Here is a 24,780-nt window from a genome sequence, read left to right as displayed (position 1 = left end):
CCATGCAATGGATCACTGTTGCTCCAGTCTGCCGGTGAAGATGCAACTGCAAGGACGTGGGAACTTACGCCAAACTCCGGAAGTAGCACGAGCTTTCCTTACAGGTTGTTAGAACTTGACTGCACCGCGCATCATAGCGGGAAGAACTTGTGGTCGAGTGTTGTTTTCAATGACTCAACAGGAATACAGCAGGTTATTGCAGGTGGCGCTGATAGTAAAGTCACCGCTTCCCCGTTATTGCGCATCCTGCAGGCAGAGAAGAACTTACGTGGTGCGATCGCTGAGTATACTGTACACGACATATTATCATGGGCGCAAGTGGCCGAGCCTGATCCAAACAGGCCTGAATTTGTGGACGGTCCAAAGTCCCCAAGGAAAGCAGAGTTCTTCAGGAGCTATTGCTTTGTCGATGAAACCTCATTTCTGCTTACTACTAACTCTGGAAACGTACTTATCGGCGCCATTTCGTCCAGGACAGCCCCATGTCAATCAAGCCTCCTTTCAAACTCAAAGTTACTCGATGAACTGAAAGATCTTTCTGGTTATTCTGTCTGCACGAGTGGCTGCCGTCCTGGTTTCGCTTACATCGCTGGTAGTAGCGGCAACATCTACGTGTACAGTAAGGAGTCTAATACCCTGGCAAATCTGCATGCCATTGGTAGCAAAGTCGGAGACATCTTCGCTGTGGAGGTATCAGACACGGATGGTCCAAATACGGCGGCATTACTTGTGACCCTTGTTGGTCAAGGTGAAGCGCAATTGCTATACGTGGACCCTGATAGCAACACGAACGTTCTGAGAGTTGTGCAGATACCCATTGCAGAATCTTCAACCGGTTCGGTCATCACGAGTATGACTTATGCAAGAATACCCGGGAGAGACATTCTCATCATTGGGTTCCGTCGGGGTTCGATCGCACTGTATGAAATCCGTAAAGGTGAGGGGGGTACGGATGTTGCTATCTTGCTACGGATCATTGAGAAAGCACACGGTGCGGAAGCAGTCACTTCTCTTACATGGTGTCCCTCATCTGGAGGCTCCGTAGGCTCCGTACACGGCCACCTGTTCTCTGTAGGAAGAGATGGGCGTCTCAGCGTACACCAGTTCGATGCATCTGCAAACGTTGTCGAGCTGGTGCATGATCTTGCGGTACCATTCGGACCAAACATTGAAGGTTTATACTTCCAGGACGACCATCTCCTCATACACGGCTTCTCAAGCAAGAAATGGTATCTCTACGATGTCACTAGCGAAGAGCAAGTCATGAGCATCGAAACCGGAGGAGCGCATAGAAGTTGGGCCTTCCGGTCACATTCGTCGCTAGGAGGTATCCTAGTATGGACTCGAGCCTCTAGTATGCATATATGCAGTCAAAACAGACCGAATCATACTGTCGTTCGACGAGGGGGTCATGGACGCGAGATCAAGGCGGTCGCAGTTGCATCGGAGATGAACGGTAGACCTCACGCGCTCATCGCCACAGGCGCTGAGGATACCGATATCAAGATTTTCCGCCATGTTGATGATGATCTGATATGCCAAAGGACTATTCGCAAGCACACCACGGGGATTCAGCATCTACAATGGTCGCAAGACGGTGACTATCTGTTCAGCAGTGGTGGCTGTGAAGAATGTAAGGTTTTGGTACAATGCTGCAAAGCTGCTGCTGACTTCCTTCACAGTCTATGTATGGCGGATCCGGGACTTACCCGCCTCCGCTCTTGACATTGGAATCGTGTGCGAACATGTGTACACGCCAGAAAGTGAGCACGCAGATTTGAGACTCATGTCTTTCGATGTGACCACATCGGGATCCGCACATACTATCACGATGGTGTTCTCAGATTCCAGCATCAAGGTGAGCTGATCTCCGTATTCTCAATGTAGCATGGCGCTGATTCAACAAGATCTATCGTTATGATCCTGCCGCTACTGTCACATGGCAGCCTCTTGGAAAGGGTCTCTACTTTACATCCTGTTTGACACAGTGCAAGTTCCTCTCTAGAGAAAAGGTCTTGACAGCTGGTACCGATGGCCATATTGTAATATGGCCGCTAATGGCAGAAACCGAACGATCGCGTGGAAAATCCACTGGGTCAAATGATCATTTGACATGGCACCATCCGGCAAGGATACATCAAAGCTCCTCAAAAGCCATGACATCCCGAGCCATTAGTGCGGATACCTGGCTCATCGTATCCGGTGGTGACGATGGCAGTCTGGCGTGTGTACTCGCACAGTCTACGTCTTTGCCGTCGTCGACTTCGCCTACGACAACCCATGTTCCGCCACCCATCCTCGTCAGTCGCGCACATGGCTCTGCAGTAACGTCGTGCGCTCTCTTCAGACATAAATCACACATTTTCCTTGTCACATCAGGAAATGACGAGTGGATCAGATTGTGGCGGATTGTACTGCGTAAGGCTAACTCCGAAGCTGGAGCTGAAACTGCAGCACAGCATGAAGGCGCTCTGACGGTCCAGAGAATAAATAGAATCAAGACCAATGTTGCAGATGCGTCGAGTATGGCGGTGCTTGATGAAGGCAATGGTGGTGGCGATGCGAGGGTGCTGGTCTGTGGAGTGGGCATGGAAGTCATACGTATAGCTTTGGATGGGTGATAGACAATCGATAGGCATGATGGTCATTCGTCCGCACCCAAATGTCTGCTGCTGTGAGTTTGCACAGGTGCGATTGGCGGCCAAGCGATTGTTGCCGGAGCAACGCGTGTCCCGATGCGGCTAGTCGTCGTTCGCGCTTTGACAACATAACACGGCAAGCACGTCCACAACCTCGACTGAACCAGTCTCACCCCAGACCGACAACGACATACCACCAAGACAGCGAACATTGACAGACATCATGGTCGCTACACGTCGCGGTGCGAAAACCGCCCCAGAGGTCGCCTCTGCACCCCCCAACACGCTCAACGCCCCTCCCAAGCGCGGCAGGAAGAAGGCAGTCGAGGAAGCTGCTGAGCCAGCGCCTGCCCCGGCCAAACCCACAAAGACAACTGCTGTAAAACGCAAAGCCAGGGCTGAGCCTGAGGATGCTGAGCCGCCCATGGCCAAGAAGACTGTTGTGACAAAGGCCGCGCGCACCATCAAGGTCCAGACCAGAGCCGCACCCGCCCCTGCTCCAGCAGTGAGGGCGACGCGTGGTCGCAAAGCCGAGGATCCTGCCGCTACAGAGGAGCCCGAAGCCATTGAAGAGGCCCCTAAGCCAACAGACGCCCGTACGCGCAAGATCGCAGCAGTGAAAAAGGCACCTGTACCCAAGGTCGAGAAGCCTGCTGTCGCCCCAGAGCCTGCCGTCGAAGAAACAGCCAAGCCAGCATCAAGAGCTGTACGCAAAGCACCCGCAAAGAAGACACCCGTTTCCAAGAAGAGCGAGCCTGCATTTGTCGACAAGACCGTCGCCAGCGAGCCTGCTAAGCCAGCTTCCCGTACACGCAAAGCAGCAGTGCCAAAAGCCTCCGCACCCGCACCCGTCATTGTACCGAGAGCCACACGCGGTCGTAATGCCCCTGCAGTCCCACAGGAGTCGCCGCTCAAGGCTCCGGCCCGCAAGCTCACAAAGAAGGCTGCTGTTGTCACTAAGGCGAAGTCTGAGCCAGAGCCGGCCGCTCAAACAGTCGAGGAGCCTGTTGCGGAGATCATCGAGCAATCTGTTGTAGAGGCAGACGAACATGCAGTCATTGAAGAGGTGGAGCAGCCTGTCGTGGAGGCAATCGAGAAACCGTTCGCAGATTTCCCTACCTACCCGACAACCCCCTCCCACATCACTGCCCCCATGACCTCAAGAGAGGCCGTCGCCGAGCTTCCCGGCTACCCCACGACTCCCTCGCATATCCTCGCACCTTTGTCGAACAAGGCCGCTCTTACCGAACTCGCAGGATATCCCACGACACCTGCGCATATTGCTGCACCTGTCGCAATCGCTACACCCGAGGTTCAGGCCGAACTCATCGAGCATGGGTATAATGATGTCGCCATGAGCGATGTTGAGGAGAAAGAAGCAGTCGACCAGATTGAGGCTTGTCATACTTCTACAGCTGCCGAGAGCGCGGTCGAGGCCACAATAGAAGTGCCAGAGGGCCCTCAGCACGTCGAGAATCCGCACATTGTTGAAGAATCTGACTGCCAGGGCCGCCAGACTACAGCCGATGTCTCCTTGACACCGGCTGCAAAGACCCAGGTATCGGTCCAGCTAAAGACACCATACTATGATGCGACGCCCGCCCAGCGTTCGTGTTCGGAGATTTCTGGCACTCCACCTGCACAGATCGTCTGGGGCGTCACCGATCAGGAAGCATTCGAGGAGCTTCCTGAGGCGTACCCTGCCACACCCGCCCACATCATCGCGCCCATCACCTCCAAAGCAGCACTGGCCGAACTCCCGGGTTACCCCAAAACACCAGCTCATGTCAGCGCGCCTGTGACCTCCAAGGCAGCATTGGCCGAGCTCCCCGATTACCCCAAAACACCAGCTCATATTAAGGCACCAATGACTCCGCGTCGCGCTCTCGCTGAACTGCCCGACTACCCCACAACACCAAGCCTGGCTCTCGAGGCTGCTCTCCAGGAAGAGATCACTGCTTCAGTCAAGAAACAGACACCGTCACCTATAAGATTCTCAACTCTGAAGAACGACTCATTCGATCTCGAGGAACCAAGCGAGCTTGCCGACTTCACTGAGCTCACTGAAGCTAGCAAATACAGTGAGATCGCACCTACAGACACAGCTGTCGAGGCTTCTCCTTTTATTACTAATACAACCATGCATCTGGCTCCGCTCAAACTTGCACCTACTTTTGCAGCCCTCGAGCCAGTGTCACCGAAGAAGTCCGCGTTGCGATCACCTCAGAAGGTCATGGACGCTAAGACTCCTAAGAAGACTGTCGCTTGGACAGACGTTCCAGCAGACGAGAGCGATCTATTCCTCTACGAAGGCATCCTTCAGGGCATGGTCTTCTACGTCGATGTCACACGGAACGGTAGGGAGCAGAACTTCTTGTTCCGCGGTCTGCTCGAGGATCTGGGCGCAAAGGTAGTACAAGACATATCGCATGCGTCTCTTAGCCACGTTCTCTTCAAGGATGGAAGCATGTCCACACTGGAGAAGTGCCTTGAAAGCAAGGGAGCCATCAAGTGTGTCAACGTGGGGTGGGTGTTGGATAGTGAGTCAAACAAGAAGCGTATGGACGAAGACCATTACCTGGTCGACCTATCCGTTGCGAAGCCAGCAACTCCTCTGCCTACTACTACGGCGAAGCCATTCACACCTTTCAAGACTCCTTCCAAGTACGCGCTACCTCCTTCATCCCAGTGCAAGATGCCTAGCACTCCGACAAGTTCAGAGTTCGATCGCTCTTTCAATGACGACAAGGAAAACTGCGAAGTTGGCATGTTCTTCGACGACAAGAGCCCGCTTGCACCTCGCACACTTCCCGTCAAGAAGTCGTCTTTCTTGTTCAGCAGATCAGCCATCAAGACCCCATCAAAGTCCATCTTCCTTGGGGCGACGCCATCGAAAGCGACCTTGTCGGCTATGAAGCCTGCGCCTCAGGCCTTCACCACTGTCAAGAAGCGCCCCGCAGAGTCTTCCTTCTTCAACAGCTCCCTCGGTCCACCCAAGAAGCTGCGCCTCTTGTAGTCATGTCATCGATTCTGCTGGCATTCAAAATGCTTATTTTGTTTACGGAGTTTGGAATATCATGCAGGCATTGGGTAGGCGTGGATAGATCAAGGTGTTTGGTATCCGTTTCGCAAAGTTTCGGTCGTGCTGTTGTCATCCCTGTCATCCCTTCATCGCGGCTTGAGGGTTTCCATTGAGTGCTGCCTCCCTTAAAGGGTTGGCCTTCGTGGGAATCCAACATAGCCAGATGAAGGGCGCACATATGGCGTCTTTGCATACCTTGGCTCTTGCTTGTTCATTGTCTTTCTCTTGTGCGGTTACGTGGAGTCTTGCATGTTATGGATGGACGATGCTGTACGAAACACAGTTGAGCATTCTTGGCGTTCCTGGACACACGGGCACTCCAATGGAGACGACCACGATTAGGGTCACCTGCTTTTGTCTTATATTACCTATTGTCTCGTTTCGGTACGAATGACAGCACGAATGCTCCATGCTTTTACTCAATGGGTTGGGCTTGCGTAGGACCCATTGTCAACTGGCGGCCTTGCGAGTGACTAGTGTAATTCATTCATTGTACTAACATTACTTCTCATTCGAGAGCGCTGGTCGTACGGGTGTAAATGCAGTCCAATATGGTGCAGGCGCAAACACATCGAAAGTAACATCCCTGCAACATGTGCAATAGATGCATACTTTCTAAGCACGTTGGATTATCAGGGCTCAGGTGCTCTTCATTGTGATCAACTCGAGGGTCTAAGCCCTCCGATAATCCTATCCAAGCTACCGAAATTGGTCTAGTAGAAACACGGGCTGTCTATGTCGTTCATATCGCATGTAATGAAAATTTTGCGGTCCAGCGCCTGGCGCACCAGTATAGTGGTCTGGCGCATCTAGGCGCTGCCGTTGACCTTGCGTCCCTGAATAAGACCACGAATACCGCCCTTGCCACCTACTTCGCGAATGATGGCATTTATGCTCAGGTCGGCACCGATGTTGATCTGGACCTCGACCTTTCCTCCCTTCTTGACACCACGAACTGCAGCTTCGCTCAGCACTTGTCCAACCTTCCATGTCTTCTCCCGTAGCTCCTCTTCCTCTTCCTCGCTGTCGTCGTCGCTGTCATCCGAATCATCCTCGTCTTTTTCAGCCTTGGGCTTGGGCTCTGGCTTTGTGACCTTGATGTGTCGTGAGCCTTCCGCAAGCTTGATGAGCACGTCACCTCCCTCTCGTGGCGTTGCAATGGTCGCAGTGCGTCGGACAGGTAGTTGTGTCTCCGCGTCGACGATGGCGTGAAAAACGCCAGATGACTCATCACCCGAGATGCACAGCACACCAACAGCGGTGGAAAGGTGGGGTGTGACAGTGACCATAGGGTGGGTGCTTTGTTCAATGTCCTCAAGCTCAAACTCCTGGATAAGGCTGGCTTGGATAGCAGCACCACGGGCTGACAATTCCGAGGGGTTGATGGCTGATGGGGATGTGGAAGGTGCGAGGACGGTGGTGGATTCCGGGAAGGCTGAGCGTACCGCAGAAGCGACCTTGGGAGTGTGAGAGTTACCGCCAGCCAAGATAATCTCGGAGATGTCGAGAGGATCCAAGTTGGCCTTCTCCACAGCTTGAGTGACAAGACGAGTAAAGGCAGAGAACAACTTGCTTCCCAGGAGATCGTAGCGGGTGCGGTTGATGGTCGCGGTGAAGTCGGTGCCGCCTACTAAGCTCTCGACGGAGAAGTTGGCGGTGGTACCAATGGAAAGCGCCTTCTTGACAGCTTCGCACTCAAGCTTCAACTTGGCCAACGATCGGTCGTTTTCCCGAGGGTCACCGGCCGACTTGTGCTTCTTGAGGAACTCCTTGGCGAAATGTTCCATGAGCACTTGGTCGAGCTTGGAGCCACTGACATCGTAGTCGTGTAGAGTGGCCAGGATGGTGTAGATGCCGCCACGGGACGCAACCACAGCCACGTCCGAACGGGTGCCTCCCAGATCGGCGACGACGATGATCTTGTCAGCCAACTGCGCACCAGGACGGGCATCGTATGCTAGGACAGCAGCTGTGGGCTCGTGGATGAACTGTAGGACCTCGATGCCAGCGTTTGTCGACGCCTTCTTGAGGGCCTCCTTCTGGGCATCACTGAAGTTTGTGGGTACGGTGATGACGGCGGCGTTGACCTCCTTTCCAAGGTAGTCAGAGGCAGAACTCCGTAGTCTCTTCAGGTGACGTGTTGTGGCATCGATAACGGATACGGTGTTCTCCTGCTCGTCGGCGGTATCGCGGATGTTGAATGCAACGCCGTCCTCGTGCTGTACGGGATGGGCCGACTGGTGGCATGGGGAGGGGTCTATCGATTTGTAGCTGCAGGGTGTCAGTCGACGTGGTTGGACAGGTAGGATAGGATTGCCTACTCTTGGCCGAGGAAGTCGCGGAAGTAGGCGACTGTGTTCTTCGCATTGCGGACGAATTGGGTCTTGGCCTGGCCTCCGTGTAGTTCTTCTCCTTCGACGTAGGACAGGGCGGTAGGAATTTGACGGTCTTTTCAAGTGTTAGCAGTCGAGGGGATCCAGGGCGTGCAACAGGCGGCGTACCTCCGTCTTCGTTGGCGATGACCTCTGCTTTGCCTTCCTGTTATGCGTCAGAAACATCCAGAGACATTGGCGACAGACATGGGCACTTACACCCGAAGTGAAAGCAATGGAACTGTACGAGTTGCCAAAGGATATGCCTATCGCGACTCGCTGCGCGGGGTCCGCTTGCGCACTCATCTTGCGCGGGGAGACGTTTTCGGGTTACGGAAAGAGGATTCGAGTCAAACGAAAGCCGTTCAGTATCGACAATAAAGCGGCAGAGGCAGGTGAACAGAAGATAGCCGGCTGTGGTAGCGTTTGTAGCGCGTGTGTTTCTTCGCGGCTAAGAAATTCAGAGTCGTGCATTTTTCTCGGAAGCGCACGGGCTTCTCGGAATGAGCTCACTCGAGGGACGGCGCATGTTACCAGGTGCTCTACCACACCCAAGGACACCACTTTGCCAGCACTACCATGGCAGCCTCAGCCACTATCGTACTGCCTGGCGACAACATCGCGCAGAGCGCCCTCCCAACTGGCACAGGCAAAAAGAAGACGCTCACCCTCGGACCCGGTTTGCGACACACGCCGCCAGACACGGTCACGGCCACGGTCGCGGGCGCGCTCGTGACGGACAACAAGAAGAATGCCGCTTCGGTCGAGTTCAACACTGGAAGGGTGAGAGATCTATTCCGTCTCCTCCACCTTGCTTGCTAATCCCCTTGACAGTATCTTCCCTTTGCAGGCGACCTCGTCATCGCGACTGTGAATGGCTCTGCCGCCGAGAACTTCAATTGTCTCCTCACCCCGAACACGCCGGCTGCGACCCTACCCCACCTAGCCTTCGAGGGCGCGACCAAGAAGACGCGGCCCCAGCTGCCCCCAAACTCCCTGGTCTACTGTCGCGTCGCGAGCGCCGGCAAGGACCTACCATCAGAGCTCACCTGTGTCGATCCCTCCACGGGCAAGGGCGAAGGTCTCGGTCTGCTAAAGGGGGGTATGGTGTTCAAGATCAGCCTGGGTATGGCACGGAGGATGCTTGCAGCGCGCGGAGGCATATCTCTGTTGGAAACCCTGGGCTCCAAAATCGGGTTCGAGGTCACCGTCGGCCGAAACGGACTTGTGCACGTTGATGGAGGAAACGTCAAGACGACATTGGCGATTGGGCAGGCTATACAAGAGGTGGATGCTGCGGCCCTCGGAGACGAAGCACAGAAGAAGCTTGCTGCCGCGACGCTGAAGCAATGTTGAGGAAGATACGCGGATTGCTATGTCAGACTTTGCAATCGCACGATGGAAGGATGGCGCCATTGTCACGCACGTTGGTCTATGTGAAGACTGATCGTAGGCGGGCTATCAGCTGTTGGCGGACAACTGGCTGTGAAGGGCAAAACTCGACGTTTGCGACTAGCACGCGCGACGCATGAGAGATCGGCGTCCATGTCAATGCCAGACTGAGTTGTCGACGGATGTTACATTGCCAGATTCCGTTGATTATCTGCGTCTGGTCGCACTGGATGAAGGCTGTTGGAACCTAATGAGCCCGCCTGAGTACATTAGAAGTGTTCCAGCGAGAGCACATCTGGAGTATCACGATTAGGTGATCATAGGCGGCACACCCCGTTGGAAGCAAGCAGGTGTCGTAGAACAATTGTTCAAAGGAGTAGTGTGTTTGTAGGCTGAATGATGAACATGTAATATATTTATATTTCTCTAGTATCTGTGCTTGACACTACGGGTCGTGAGCTCCATGAGACGCGACGCCGTCATAGATCAACTCTCAATCTTTGTCTCGTGTCATACACGTCAGCTCCGAGACCGTATGCCAAACTCAGGACCCTTTTTGTACGAAAGGTGGTGTGTCTGCGCCCCTCATAGTGACCCATCCCTGCTAAGCCGACGCTGTCGAGCAGTGTTTCATCGTTCTCTTTTAGCAGATTATCTTTAGGGCACAACACGCTGGGGGTCTCGGGGGAACAGGCTGCACATTCTGATGTTAGGCAATCCGAGCCAGAATTGTACAATCCTCTCCAGACCGAAACCACCTCCGGCGTGCGGCGGGCAACCGTACTTGAAACAGTCTACGTAGTCCTTGGTTCCAGCACCGGCGGGATCAATCGGGGGATCATGCTTGCGCATCTGCTCTGCGAGCAGCTCTGAGTGATGGATACGCTGCGCACCCGAGCAGATCTCTTGACCCCTCATGAACATGTCATAAGAGTTTGAGAGAGCAGGGTCGGCGGGTGAGGGCATCGTATATGCGGGACGGATAGCAAGAGGGAATTGGTCCAGAGTGTAGAAGTCGGTGTTGTACTTCTCGAGAACAAGACGGCCAAGCATCTTCTCTTGAGGTGTTCTGGAAACATTAGTCAAGCCTTTGAGGATTTCTCTTTCGCACTTACGTCAGATCGTCGTAGTCTCCAAGCTCCTCACCAGCTTCGCGCAGCATCTTGATACCTTCTTGGAAAGGAATTCTGGGAACGTTTCCGGACTGAGGAAGCTTGAACTCATCGACGTGATACACTCCTCTTACAAGTTCTGTCTCTTTCTTGTACCGTGCGTTGAGCTCGTTGAAGATGAAGAGCATCAGGTCTTCCAGCACACTCATGACTTCATGGTAGTTCTCCTGGAATTCCATCTCAAGATCCAGTCCAGTGAACTCAGTCAAGTGACGGGCCGTGTTGGAGTTCTCAGCGCGGAATACGGGACCGATCTCCATGACCTTTTGGAAGCGGGAGGCGATCAACATTTGCTTGTAGAACTGTGGTGACTGAGCAAGGTAGGCGGGGCGACCGAAGTACTTCAGCTCGAAGACATTAGCACCTCCCTCAGAGGCAGCTCCACTAAATCTCATATTAGTATCTGCAACGAATCACGACACGAATAACATACAGAATCTTTGGAGTATGCACCAGAACGAAGCCCCTCTTCGAGAGGAACTCCTGGAACAAGGCGCAAACACCGCTCTTGATGACGAAGATAGATTGGTTGATCTTGGCTCGCAGATCAAGTGTCCGGTTGTTCAACCTTGTGTTCAGACTGACGAGTGGGCGCTCGCCACCTTCCTCCTCTTTCTGATCCTCTTCCGCAGCAGTCTCAGTCGGCATGGGCCGTTCTGCGTCCGACACTTGAAGCGGTAGCGGAATCTCAGCACTGGCCTCGACGAACAACTTCTGGACATGGATCTCGAAATCGGTGATACTGGCACTCTTGATGGGCTCCTTCACACGCTTCACTATACCCGTAACGACAAGTGTGCTCTCGGTGCTAACGCTGCCGCAGAATTTGACCATCTGCTTGCTCAGCTTGTCGCTGGCCGCAACGACAGCCTGCACAGTGTTGAGGTTTTGTCGCAGGTTCAAGAAAGCGAGCTTCGCAGATTGCACCCTTGCGTTCTCAACCCAGCACCTGAATGTAATTTCCTTGTCCTCATTGTTGGCGACATCGGTAAGCTCAGTGCGCGGAGTTCCCGTAGGCTTGTACTCTTTGGATCCAATGAGGGGAAGTTCGCCATATGCGCCTGCGGAAACGTCGGCGCCGTCATCGGCTTCTTTCTTGGTACGCTCAGCGAGTTCGCGGGCTTTGGCTGCGGCCTTCTTCTCTGCCTGGGCTACTGTTAATATTATGGACTTGACGGGAAAGAGACTCTACTGACCTTCTCTTTCTCTTTCTGCGCCTTCTTCAGCGCGTTCTTGGAGGGCGGCTCAGCGCCAGCAGCTGCGGCGTCACTCATTGTGGTTGGATTGGGGGTGTTTTGAGTCGCGTTGTTCTATAGTCAGACGTGTGCTAGGGACTCACATTTCCATAGTGGGGCAGCCGTGGATGAATCACAGCCCCGCTATCCCCGCGGCGTCATAGCCCACTACGGGATCCTTGAACACCTGGGCTGTCTAAGTAAAATACAATGCCCGCCTAATAGCTTCAATGGTTCAGGATACATGTTTCAACTCTCATACAATTACTAACTAATGCAGCTGGGTATAGTAAAAATTGTCATTCCCGCTCAAACCCAATGCTTCCCTGACGCCCTGCAGCAAAACAAGCCGCTATGCTTCATGGTACAAAAAAAGGTCGTGTCCTCAACGATCGTTTTGTGATTCAGCCGCCAGCGCAACTATCTCATTCTCTTTGCAGTCTCTCACTGCTGGGTGTCGTCGATAGTCAGCCTTCAGCCAACGATGGACGTTCGACTGGAGGTCGACGCGCTCGCGTTCCCATCCCAAAGTTTCACTGTCTTGACAGCTGAATGCTTTGGTTCGTGACATGAGAATATATTGACGTGAGTGTCGTTGGCCGCCGCCGCAGCAATCATCAGTCGATGAGGGTGAAATGCAGTGACCGAGATAGGGGCAGATCGATCGCGAAGGAAACCCGAATAGGGCTCAAGGTGCGACACAGGCTGGCCGTTGTTGATGTTGAAGATCTTCACACGATGTCGTTGCGTGCCACTACACACGTTAACGTTAACATGTTTCGTAACCTTGGAATGTGATGAGCACTTACGTGGCAAAAACGGGAGCATGTTCATGAACGCTGAGTGTTCTTAGGGTGTCGGAAGTTGCTTGGATAGTCTTCACGCTTCGGTCCCAGCGTATGTCCCATAGCTTGACCTCACCGCCACGGCAGCCGCTCACAAGTTCACGCTGTCCACCGCGCTGCAGGTGAACGTTGGTGATCCATTGCTTGTGCTCTTTCCAGACCTTGACCATGGCGGTGGCGGGCTTTTGGCGTTGATCGTATACTCGGATGGCACCATCACCAAAACCAGCAACAAAGACGTCTCCCTCGACTTGATCAGAGGTTAAGGATGTAATGCAAGAACCGGATCGTGCGGGAAGGTCCTACTCAGGTCAGCTACGACATCACGTATGCGGAGAGCGCAACTTACATTGGTGCATACTTCTGTCCCAGCGTTCCACACGCGAATGACCTTCACGTCGCCAGCAACTAGGATAAGACCTCTCCCTTGCTGCCAATCGAATACCAGACCGGCGTTTTTGTTACTCGAAACAAGATCGGTAAGCGCGCGGAATCCTGTCACTAGTTCTGTCTCTCCTTTACGGTCGTAATTGCGGAATATCTTGATTACACCATCCGACGATCCTGTCATTAGTAGTGCCTGGTCGTCCTCGTTGATGAATCGCACGTCCGTTATTCTTGACTCGGGAGGGTTCCCGTTAGAGAAAGAGTTGATTCTGTTGACCGACTTTGAGTAGTCGAAAATGTTGACAGTATCCCGTGTATCTGTCACTACAAGATGGTCCTCAAACTGGTGGAAACACATCTTGGCAGGTTGGCTGAGGTTGTCGAAATATCCTCGTGGCACGTCCCAACGATTGGAAACGGCAATGTCTTTCAACGGCTGAGTCTCGGCAATGATCCTGTCGTTACGGTTCCTCCGCCAGAGTCTGCCATTATAGTCGGTACTTCCTGGTTCGTCGGCTTCTGTGGGCTTCATCTGAGGTTCGCGGAAGTACTCTACGGACCATTCGAAGAAGACACTCTTGAGTGGGATTTCTGGTTTCTCCGTCAAGTTCCTGTTCTTGAATCCTCGTGAGGTTGGCTGCTCTACGGTATGATACTTTTCAGGTGTCTGGGGGCGAGAGACCGCGGGAGTGTGGGCATCATCGGCAGCAGATCTCCCTGAAGATTTCTGTCGAGGGCTTGCTGAATCTTGGCCTGCCCAGAGATTCTTCAGCGAAGCACCGACACTCGTGGACTTTCGGATGCCACCGAAGAGTGACAAGTAGGTTGAGTCTTTGGTCGGTGTTGGGGGATTCGAGGCTTTTTGCGGCGCAGAAGTCTCTTCTACTGCACGGCGCATGGGTCGAGGAGCTGGCGCGTTTTGGAGAGCTTCGTCTAGTTGGGGCTGTACAAACTTGGCTAGAGAGGACTCGATAAGTGATATCAGGATGTAATCAACAACAGTTCCAGCGTCTTTTGCGATCTCCGGATGCGGATCGACTGACATGACCAGCAACTCTTTCCAAATGGCAGAGTATATGGTATTTTGCGAACAAGACGTCGATTCGGAAGCACTGCCCGTAGCTCCTGTACGTGCTTTCATGTGGAGCGCATCGGGGTTCTTGTCATCAGACTGCTTTGTGTCTGAGTTGGCGTAATCCTCCGATAGTTGCTCGAATGCGGCGACGATGAACCGGGTCTTGTAGCGGGCAACGAACGTTGAGAAGAAGATGAGGAGCTCTTTTCGCACCATACTATTACCGTCCATGGTCATAATGAGGATCATAGACGCGATTGACTCTTCGATGTTGGCCACCTGTGGGGTAACATCGCGGATACCAAGGAAGGACGCCAATGCATGCAGCATTGCTGCCCGTACCTCAGCAACGGGATCCACGATTAGCTCGCAAAGTCGTTCATGTGCCATGCACCGTATGCCGACCCACTTGGCTTCTTCGTAGTTGACCCAGAGCTTGCTCAGACAAAGGCACGACCACTGCCTGAGCAACGGGTTCTGCATATCTTTGAGATGATCCAAGCAGCTCTCTACAAGCTCTGTGCTTAGTGAAGCACGTTGTCCTTGGTTATAGTCTTTGCAGAACATGGAGACTATGAAGGCGCACATTGCGCGGTGTTCGCTTGCGTTCTGAATAGGTATACCTGTTTGAGTTTAGCTAACGGGCAGTCTTTGGGATTGAATTTTGAATACCAGAATTGGGATTGAATATGTTGATGAAGTACTGATAGCCATTGTCCTTGAGAAGATCGGCTTGGCAGGATTGATCGACAGCAAGAATTCGGGCCCAGATGAATACCATGACTGGCTTGAGCTCATTGGCTTGCGATTGTAGTAGCTTGAGGACGTATGGGAAGATGCCAATGCTGAGTGCAAGATTTACAGCCCAGGGGCCATGATCTAAGAAACTCGACAATAGGATCAACGCTCGGAGACGATGCACTTGACTGAGTAGTACTTGGAGCACTATAGGAAGTTGTTCCGGTACCTTTTGCTCCACGGCGCCCTGTGTCAGGTATACCTCGAAAGCGGTCAGCTGTTCAGAGAAGAAGTCGGAGTGTTTGTAGTTGAAGTCTTTCTCTCCGCGTGCCTCAGCCTGCAAATCCGGCAGCTGGGCCAGGATCAGCTCAACGGCCAAGTCCCAACTGCGCCAGAGCGGGTGGTTGTGTGTTTGGGGGATCTCGGGATGGGAGACGGGGTTGCAGTGGTATGCGCGCATGACGCGCTGTGCAAGAAGATAGTTGCGGAATAGAGCAGCAACCATCAAGTCCTGACGGAACAGTTTCTTGAACAGAGGTTTGGAGAGAGAGTTCCACGCGATGGTATCGGTAATGGCTGTGAAGATCCAGTTCAGCTCACCAATAGGCGTTCTACGCTCAGAGACTTTGCCTGGAATATTGTGGGCATCTCGTAGGCTGACCTTGCTCGGGAGTGGGTTTTGCAAGATGAAGAAGCGTACTGCCATGGTTATGGGGTCAGTTAGACAGGATGTGAAGATATCAGCAGGCAGCTCGGGGTTAGTAGGGAGAGACTCGCGCTCTCTGCATGCTGCCAGATGGATGCAATCACTGAAATCGACATGCTCGACGCTGGGATCTCTCCGGCGCGCCTCCTCAAACTCGGCCTGGTGTTTCTCGGCAAAGCGGTTGAAGTTGCTGATGATGAGGCCAGCATCGGAGCAGTCATAGACGAACAGACTCGGCGCGCCGATCCAGGATTGCAAGTCATAGAGCGACAAGGGAATGTACTGCGTGTAGTTTCTGTTGAAGACCCAGATCTCGCCGGAAGACGTTGGTTTGGGCACGCCATGGCCGTTGTAGTGGAACAAGACTCGCTCATTACGGGCATTCCGGCGCAGAGTTGACGCGTATTTCCTCGTCTCTTCGGTTGTGGGGTCTAGCAGCAGTTTGTAGCGCGTGCGCATGCTCAGCTGCTCGTACTGGGTCTGGAGGGCCTTTCCGATCTGGTTCATGGGCGTGTGGCCGGGCGTCTGGGAGGTAACCGTCGGGTCGATCCAGCACTCCTCCTTGGCACACGGGTTGGTCTTGATGACGTCTGGGGGATCAACGCCAATGTTGAGGCAGAGAGCGAGGACAGCCGAGACGGTCTTGAGGCGGTCTCGCATGCGCCATTCTTGGACGGGGAAGGCACAGTCCTGGTTCTTGGGGTGGCCGCCCGTCTCGTGTTTCTTGTCGGTGTAGTACATGAAGAAGTTTGAGGTGAGCAGGTTGCTGTACTCCTCCGAGTTGAGCTGGTCGTCCCAGCCATGGCGGATCTTGAAGTGGCCGTCGACGCTTCCCTCGTCGGTGCTCTCGGGCGGGAGGGCAGGATGGCGCGGCCCAAAGTCGCTCTTCGCGCGCAACATGCTGGGACGGGCAGACTGAGGGCCTATCGAGGCAGGGCGGGCAGGCGGCGCAGGTTCGTCGACGGGCGAGGCAGGCGCGGCATCGGCGGCGGCAGCGGTGCTGGGGCGCGAGGAGGCAGCGGGCTCGGGGTGGTGGGCGCCGTTCATGGCGAGGGGGGCGTGCGAGGCAAGCGGATTGGGGTGCATGTGGCCGCTGGCAAGAGGCAGTTGGTCGGCGGTTCTCATGGTGAGCTTCAGCGAGCAGCGACGGTCGTGATGGGGCCCATAGCGCGAGGCGGTGGCAGCGGGACGCGTGTGGTGAGAGCGGCAGGCACGAGTATGGGCCGTGGCAGTGGACGTCACGGCAATGGCACGTCTATTGCACAGTGCGCGTGGATCTAGGGCAGCAGAGGTGAGGGAGCTCGACAGTGCATGTCGTCGGCGCTAGGCCCGAGCCAGCGCGCGGTGAGAGATGCGCTCCACCTAGGCACCGCGACCGCGACCACGGAAGGGCAGAGCACGGGTGCAGCGCGGATGCAGTCTCGCATGGTTCGGTCGCAATGCTGGCTGGCCAACGGCGCAAACACTGGCTAGCCTCTGCACCATGGCGACGCGCCTCTTGCACTGAGGCGTCTTTGCAGGCCCGTATGCATGCTCCGGTGGCTGCAGCCAATGGCACGCCCGTAGCCTCGTCGGCGTCCGCTGATCCTCCCGGTCTCAGGGGCGCAAGGTGAACAGAGCAGACCGACCACCGTAACCCGTTGTCCGCCTGGTCGTCTTTCCTTGTGTGTCTACCGGACGTGTCGCCCTTGGAACTGCTGCGCCGTCGTCTGCCTCCGCATCCTCAGCAGGCCATAATACAGCCCCCCAAAAGCTGCCGCCGCCCATCCCTACCACTCTCTGCTGTCCTCTCCCCAGCCGTACGACATGCGCGCGCGCCCCGTCCATTGCTCTGTCTAATTACCTCACCCTCGCCAGCCCAGCCTCTGCGTGCGCTCCGCCTCTCCTCCCTCTGTCTCTGCATCCCAGGCCGAATGCGTGCGCGATAGGCCCCGGCCGCTCCAGCACCACCGCCCTCGCACCACCGCCGCCGCCATGTCCTTTCTCTTCGGCAAGAAGAGCAAGCAGCAGTCGAATACGCTGCCCCCAGCAACTCGGGAAATCACCTCGTCGCATGGCCCAGGCCAACCACCCCCCGCCGTCAATGGCACTGGCTCACGCGAACTCGAGAAGCCCCGTGGCGGCCCCCCGTCCCAGACACCCACGCCCGGCACCAGTGTGAACAACTCGTTGAGCTCCCTCCAGAATCCTGCAAATGCGCCCACCCCCGAGCCCAAGGCCCTGCGGGAGAAGGCCGACACCAACATTCAGGTACGCGCCATCGCAACTTCCTCGTGCCGCGCCTGTGCTGACTGCGACAGAACACGAACCCCAGATTTGCCGGCAATTCGCCAGACTCGCCTTACCCCTGGTCCTCCCGCCGCCTGAACTTCACCGCAGGCAATCCGTTCCCGCGATACGGCGCCGCCATCAATGCCACGGCTTCCAAGGATGGCACCATCTACCTCATGGGTGGACTGGTGGGCGGCGCGACGGTCAAGGGTGATCTGTGGCTGACAGAAATGGGCAACGGCAGCATGGCCTGCTATCCCATCTCCACCACGGGAGACGGCCCTGGTCCCCGCGTCGGTCACGCCAGTTTGCTCGTTGGCAATGCATTCATCGTCTTCGGAGGAGACACCAAACTGGCTGACAACGATGACCTGGACGATACCCTGTATCTCCTCAACACATGTGCGTAGAGCCTGGAATGACCTATACCTCCGACTAACCTGTCGCAGCTACAAAACACTGGTCGCGCGCACTACCACAAGGCCCCCGTCCCACCGGTCGCTACGGACACACCCTAAACATCCTCGGCTCCAAGATATACATTTTCGGCGGACAGGTTGAGGGCTTCTTCTTCAACGATCTAGTAGCGTTCGACCTGAATTCATTGCAATCTTCGGCCAGCCGATGGGAAGTGTTACTACCAAACACCAAGGAACAGGCCTCTCCACAGGGCAGATCCCCACCAGCCCGCACCAATCACTCGGTGGTGACTTGGAACGACAAGCTCTATCTGTACGTATCCCAATTTCTTGCCTTGTTCGAACTTTGATTGACTCATTGTTTTCAGGTTCGGTGGCACAGACGGCATCACCTGGTTCAACGATGTCTGGACCTATGAGCCACGTTCCAACGCGTGGACGGAGCTCGACTGCATTGGTTACATTCCTGTAGCCCGCGAAGGCCATTCTGCCGCCCTCGTAAACGACACCATGTACATCTTTGGCGGGCGCACTCAGGAAGGCGTTGATTTGGGCGACCTTGCCGCATTCCGGATTTCCTCCCGCCGCTGGTACATGTTCCAAAACATGGGCCACTCCCCGTCAGCCCGATCAGGACATAGCATGACCGCATTTGGAAAGCACATCGTCGTCTTGGCTGGCGAGCCCAGCTCTTCAGTCAGTGACAGGAACGAGCTCAGCCTTAGTTACATACTGGACACATCCAAGATAAGGTATCCGCCCAATGAAAGTGCTCCTCCACCACAACCGCAGAACACCCAGCGGAAGATGAGTGGTGGTGAGAGAAGCAATGTTCCTCCCGCTAAAGTCGGCTCCCCTCCAACGCGCGAGAGCATGATGTCCGGCCCCCAAATGACAAGAGCCCCAGAGAATATGGGCAACGGCATTAACCCAGGATCACGGCTGCCTCGTGCAGCTAATCAGGGGCCCCCAGGCCCTCCGCCACTTCAGCAGCCTCCGCAACCCCGTGAGAATGGCGTTGTCGTACAGGGTGCCGCGAAGCCCAGGAGCAAAACTCCCACCAAAAACGAACGCGGATACGGCCCACCTATCGATACAGGCGCTGTATCCGCCGTGGACAGAGACAACATGTCACCCATGACCCGCGACAGCCCGTCTACGAATGACATGCAAAGGAAGGCTTCGGATGCTGTAAGCCAACGTACCCCGAAGGAGTCTATGGACACTATGCGCACCGCTAGCACCACCGTTTCACGGAACACGTCCAAGTCTCACCGTGCGCAAGCTTCTCAAGATAGCACAGACCAGGCAATGAGGCAGTCTTTCGAAACACAGCAGCATCGCGGCTTTGTCCGTGACGCTGATCAATTACCCAGCGAAGGCCTGAAGAACGCATCGCTCGCCAACGACCAGAGAAATGCTGACCTGGTCAGAGAACTTGAGCACGTCAAGAGTCGCAACGCATGGTACGCCTCCGAGCTTGCACTTGCCCGTCGAGCAGGTTACAGTTCGGGCAACTCCACAAGTCCTGTATTTGATGAACGGTCGGCCGACGCGTTTCGGGATGAAGACAGACCTTTGCTGGAGGCGCTTCTTAAGATGAAGACCGAGCTTGAACGAGTGCAAACGTCAATCAAAGCCCAAGGTGACGATGCTGCAAAGAGGATCGCTGAAGTGGAGAGGCAGCGGGATGCAGCCGTCAGCGAAGCCATATACGCAAAAACCAAGTTAGCGGCTCATGGAGGCGGTAGTCAGAACGGAACCCCACAGCCAGATGGAGCTCGAAGCACAAGTACACCTGACGCCGATCGCCTCCAGGACATTAGCCGTCGGTTAGCTACATCTTTGGCTGCTCAGGGCGACCTGGCTACCAAGGTGGAGCATTTGACTCGTCAGATTGACGCCGAAAAGAAGGCCAAGCAGCTAGCTGAGGAAACCGCTGAAGCTGCCCAGAAACGCGTACAAGAACTGGACTCGACCCGACAAAAGGCCACGGCTGAATCAGAGAGTCTACGCGCCGAGTTGCACGAAGCTGAGCGTATCGCAAGAGAAGTTTCCACTAGCGCCGCAGAAGCGGAATCGGCATCAAAGCTGCTAGCCATCGACAAGCAAGAGCTGAGCGCCAGGGTTGCTAAGGTGTCCGAAGAATCGAAAACTCAGTCTTCCGTCATTCAATCTCTGCGCGATGCGGTTTTCGCATCTACAGAGAAGTCAACCTTGTTGGAAAAGAAACTGAACGAGGAGCGGACGCAAAGCGAGAACCTGCGCCAGAAGTTGAGCCAGCTTCGTAGCGAATACGAGGCACGCGTCCTGGAACTGGAGACTACGACACAGAAGCTTCGCGATGCGGAGGAGCTAGCGGAGAGCCATGCAGAAGAGGCACGCCTTCATCGAGCCACTGTTTTCTCTGGCCTGCAAACGATGACGGAGCGTTCCGAGCACGATGGCGCAAACGCCGATGAGCGCGTTGTGGTGCTGCAACAACAAGTCGAAGCTGCAAATGCCATGGCCCGCAAGAACCAGACAGCAGCTGATCAAGCGTCGGAGAAGCTTCGACGAGCAGAAGAAAGAATCGCAGGTCTTGAGGCCTATCAAGAGCAATCTAGTCGTGAGGGACTGACCATCCGTAAACAATTACAACAGGCTATGCGAGATGTACAGCTCTCCGAAGCTGAACGTACCGAGCTTCGCCAACAACACGAACGTCTGCGTCTTGAGAGCAATGCGTTTGAAGTCCAGCTCAAGACTCTTCGCAATCTTCTTGATGAAAGAGGTGTGAACCCTGTCGATACGCGACGCTCTAGGGTACTAGACAGTCCAAACTCAAGATTTGGCACACCTGAGTTCAATCGCGTTCGCGAGCTGGAACAACAGGTGGATTCTATGACTAAAGCACATGAGGAGTTGCGTTCCATGTTCGAGGAGCGTGAGCATGAGGTCAGTAAAGAATGGGAGGAGAAGCTACAGGCGCTTCACAACGACCACCAAGCTGCCGTCAAGTACCTCCGTGGTACAGAGAAAATGCTTTCGAAGATGAAACAGGAGCTTGATCGTTACAAGAGCGCGAACCTGAAGCTCGAGGAAGAACTCACTCAAGCGAGACAAGATAAGCGTAGCCCTGCTGACGAAGCTAATCACGCCGAATTGGACGCAGAACGCACAGCACTCCGCTCCGAGTTGGACAAGTCGCGGGAGAACATGGAAGCTACCGTTTCGCGTTTCGAGACTCAGTTGTCCAAACTACAGTCCGACCTGGCTTCCGCTCGCGCCGATGCCGAGACGGCAACAAATGCCACGAAGCAGGCCGAGCATCAGGCGGCTCAGTTTCAGGCAGACCTCGAATCGCTTCGCCGACAGTATGCACAGACAGAAGAGCGTGCACGCGAAGCTGAGAGCCGCGTCCAAATGTTCCTCGATCAGTTTGAGACATCGGTTGATAACTACCGCCGCCAATCTCAGGTTCCGGCTGAGAACGCCCACCCTGAACACAGTCGCCACCGGGCACACGATAGCGTTGCATCGGCCGAGTCTCTGTACAGCCACAACGATGGCTCCAGCACGCCAGAAGCCATACCCCGCCCTTCATCTTCGGCTACACGAAACTCCATGGCCCTTGACAATCTTGCTTCTGAGTTAGACGCACTTAGGAGTCACTGGGAAACTACCAACAAAGCTTACCGATTGAGCGACCGCTTTGATTTTGAACGCATGCCTGAAAACGATAACACTGACGATGTGGATGAACTTTCGCAATGGAGGAAGAGGGTGGAGAGCGACGATGGTCCACAGACTGCCACAGGCAGCCAGGACCCAAAATCTGTTCAGCCGGCTGCAACCATGATCTCGCCTACACAAGTCCACGGATCTTCGTGACGGCACACACGAACCTTGAAACGCTTTGCTGCTACTTGATGGGACATGTGTTCAGCGATTTGTAAGGCGTAATTTGGGTTTTTTTTTTACACTTTCTCCTTCTCATTGTACCATCGTGTTTCGATGGGATTTCGTTTTATACCATTTTTGCTATTGCAGGATCATTGACTCAAGACTCTTGAGCTTCTTGCGCCTTGGTCCACTTTCTGGCACTCAGTTGATGTTGCTCAGTTTGCGCATCAATGACGTAGCGATTTGCAAATCATGTCATGGATGTCAGAGGAGTTTATTGATTCAGGAACAACTACTGGCAAATGTAGGATTTTGATATCTTAATGTATATGATTTGGTATTTCAAAAAGTGAGCCTTTGGCGCGCGCATGTTTGTTCATTCTATTGTTCGAGAAAGAGGCTGTTGACTCTTCACAAAAAAGTGAAGGTGAAGGGGACTCGACTAGCGCCCCGACCTCGTCGCTCTCCCACGTGGTACAATAGGAACAACGGGCTGTGATTCGCCAGGATCGACCAAACAATACGGTGATATGAAATTTACAAGCATCTTCGAGCTCCAGAATGGGACTTTGTACATGAAAAAATCACGCACTATTGTCCGACGTCTCGACAATGGAGAAAACGATACATACGGGGCAGCCCACGGGTCTAGGGCTAGTATAACATCTCTACAGCTTCTGGTCCTTCTCCTCCTTGCAACCTACTTTCTACTCACCAACTTCTATCTTTGCTCAATTTCTTCTTCTTCTTTCAAGTTGCCTTGCTTCTGACGCCGGTCGTCTCTATATTCTCATACTCAAACTTCTTCATCCCTCGGTCTGGCACCGCTTTTTTCGAGCTACCATGTCTTCACCCCAAGCTCCAGACTCTTCGGCTCGCTCGGAGGCGCCAGATTCAGGTGCTGGTGGACGCAACGTTTCGACTGTTCTTCCTGATGTGCCTGCCGACGCACCTATCGACGTCCCTGGAAAATTGACCCCAACCTCGCCTGCTCCTCGCTCGGAGCACTCGAATTCGTTCGATGCCGTCCACGACGCCTTTGTCGGTATCCCTGACTTGCCTGTCGACGGCAACCCCGAGCTATCTGCCTTCAACCCCTTCCAGTCCATTGATTCCGGTCTTCATCAGCAAGGCGACGGCTTGGGTGATCTTTCTGGTTTCCAGTTTGACGCCGACTTTGCTCAACACCAAGATCTCGGTCACAACGAACAGGCCAACGACCACGCCAACGATCACGGTGCCGTCCACGATGCCTTCGCTACACTTGCAACAGCATCCACCAACAACCTCGACTTCGGCATTGGAAACATGGACTTTGACAACACCGCGTTCGACTGCAACGAGTTCACCGGCAACCAAGACAACGCCGACTTCACTGCCACCAACTTGGCGCTATCCCTACAGCATACACTTGCTTCGACTCAGACTCAAGATGGAGGCTGCGCATCTACCGTCGAAGAGCACACTGCACAAGCCTGTAACGAGAAGCCGCAAGTTCCAAAGTACAGCAGTTCTGATGCTGAGTTCAACTTTGAGGAGTTCTGTGCACGCTTTCACTCTGGAGAACTCAGTCCAGCTCAACAGGTTAAGGCTGTCGCCGCCTTGACCGCGAAGAAGAAGGATGCCGTATACCAGGATCTGATGCGCTCTCTTGGATTCCGACCGGCCAAGCCAGCTGCTCCGGTCCCGGAGGGAGCTCTCACAGAGGACAACTACTTACCCATTCCATGGGAGCCCGAGATAGATGAGGATGGGTATGAGATCATACCCATTGAATTCCAAGCTCTCGAGCCTGATCCGGAGTATCCACCCGTTCAGCCCATCTATCCAGCATTTAGCGGGCGCTTCAAGACCGGCGCAGCCGCTAGAGCATACCGCAAGCGCGCCCGCGTTCCAAAGAAGGGCCCAGCACCAGATGTCGAGCGCGTCAAGAAGTATGGACGTAAGTCACAGCATATTCATTATTGTTCCAATATGAACTAATCTGATCTCTTCCTAGGTACGTACTGGGTACGCCGTATCTACGATTCCATGATCGACGTCTCCGACGTCCGCGACAGCGAGAAGTCGATCAACGTCGTTCGCTTTGAACAAGAGGCGTACGATCCCACGGATATCGAGGCTACGGCTCACCACGTCTTCGACGAGGCCATCGCCGTACACAAGCGAGGCTGGGTTCGCCCCAATATCTACCACAAGAAGGTGGTTCGCGGCAAGCTCATGGATATCAGCCAGACGAGCGTGGAGAGGCGCTTGGCCCGTATCTGTTTGTTGTTGCGGCACGTGAAGGCGGCGTGCGATGATGCCTTGCGTGGAGGTCTTACTCTTGCGCTCTTGTGCGACAACCCTGAGGCTAGGGGCTCCACCAAAGACTCGAACAACAATGGCAACGGAAAGCGTGGAAAGAGAATGAAGGTCGCGACGAAGATTTTGGGGGCTGGGTTCATGATTGCGGCTGCGGCAGATGACGAGAAGCCTGACGAAGAGCATGGCGAGAACGAAGAAGGGGAAGACGAAGGCGAGGAGCGAAGTGGTGATGAGTTTTGGTGGTGATGGTGGCGG

At 54.5% G+C, this 24,780-nt stretch overlaps 7 protein-coding genes across 7 annotated transcripts; 4 read left to right on the top strand and 3 right to left on the bottom strand.

Annotated features, from left to right (window-relative positions):
• Window positions 1–2,862: 2,862 nt before the first annotated feature.
• J4E90_009354 (uncharacterized protein) lies at window positions 2,863–5,655 on the top strand (the record flags this gene model as incomplete). Its single annotated transcript, XM_051438873.1, has 1 exon — window positions 2,863–5,655. One exon carries the CDS (start codon window positions 2,863–2,865, stop codon window positions 5,653–5,655), a length of 2,793 nt encoding a protein of 930 aa, XP_051287536.1.
• Window positions 5,656–6,530: 875 nt separating this feature from the next.
• Window positions 6,531–8,399, bottom strand: J4E90_009353 (uncharacterized protein; the record flags this gene model as incomplete). The annotated part of the gene is made up of 4 exons (XM_051438872.1): window positions 6,531–7,992; window positions 8,043–8,169; window positions 8,223–8,259; window positions 8,313–8,399. The coding sequence occupies 4 exons, from the start codon at window positions 8,397–8,399 to the stop codon at window positions 6,531–6,533; spliced, it is 1,713 nt and encodes a 570-aa protein (XP_051287535.1).
• A 273-nt stretch (window positions 8,400–8,672) lies between these two features.
• On the top strand, window positions 8,673–9,449 carry J4E90_009352 (uncharacterized protein; the record flags this gene model as incomplete). Its single annotated transcript, XM_051438871.1, has 2 exons — window positions 8,673–8,876; window positions 8,928–9,449. The coding sequence occupies 2 exons, from the start codon at window positions 8,673–8,675 to the stop codon at window positions 9,447–9,449; spliced, it is 726 nt and encodes a 241-aa protein (XP_051287534.1).
• A 693-nt stretch (window positions 9,450–10,142) lies between these two features.
• Window positions 10,143–11,931, bottom strand: J4E90_009351 (uncharacterized protein; the record flags this gene model as incomplete). Its single annotated transcript, XM_051438870.1, has 4 exons — window positions 10,143–10,554; window positions 10,601–11,041; window positions 11,091–11,803; window positions 11,854–11,931. 4 exons carry the CDS (start codon window positions 11,929–11,931, stop codon window positions 10,143–10,145), a joined length of 1,644 nt encoding a protein of 547 aa, XP_051287533.1.
• Window positions 11,932–12,697: 766 nt separating this feature from the next.
• On the bottom strand, window positions 12,698–16,768 carry J4E90_009350 (uncharacterized protein; the record flags this gene model as incomplete). Its single annotated transcript, XM_051438869.1, has 3 exons — window positions 12,698–13,039; window positions 13,087–14,822; window positions 14,872–16,768. The coding sequence occupies 3 exons, from the start codon at window positions 16,766–16,768 to the stop codon at window positions 12,698–12,700; spliced, it is 3,975 nt and encodes a 1,324-aa protein (XP_051287532.1).
• An 849-nt stretch (window positions 16,769–17,617) lies between these two features.
• On the top strand, window positions 17,618–22,206 carry J4E90_009349 (uncharacterized protein; the record flags this gene model as incomplete). Its single annotated transcript, XM_051438868.1, has 4 exons — window positions 17,618–17,893; window positions 17,944–18,316; window positions 18,364–18,646; window positions 18,702–22,206. 4 exons carry the CDS (start codon window positions 17,618–17,620, stop codon window positions 22,204–22,206), a joined length of 4,437 nt encoding a protein of 1,478 aa, XP_051287531.1.
• An 855-nt stretch (window positions 22,207–23,061) lies between these two features.
• J4E90_009348 (uncharacterized protein) lies at window positions 23,062–24,771 on the top strand (the record flags this gene model as incomplete). Its single annotated transcript, XM_051438867.1, has 2 exons — window positions 23,062–24,160; window positions 24,218–24,771. The coding sequence occupies 2 exons, from the start codon at window positions 23,062–23,064 to the stop codon at window positions 24,769–24,771; spliced, it is 1,653 nt and encodes a 550-aa protein (XP_051287530.1).
• Window positions 24,772–24,780: the final 9 nt, after the last annotated feature.

The sequence above is a fragment of the Alternaria incomplexa genome (assembly GCF_024043165.1).
Source record: "Alternaria incomplexa strain BMP 0042 chromosome Unknown scaffold_15, whole genome shotgun sequence".
Classification (NCBI taxonomy): domain Eukaryota; kingdom Fungi; phylum Ascomycota; class Dothideomycetes; order Pleosporales; family Pleosporaceae; genus Alternaria; species Alternaria incomplexa.
The sequence above is the reverse complement of the archived record's forward strand: the minus strand, read 5'-3'. Positions and strand labels throughout refer to the sequence as shown.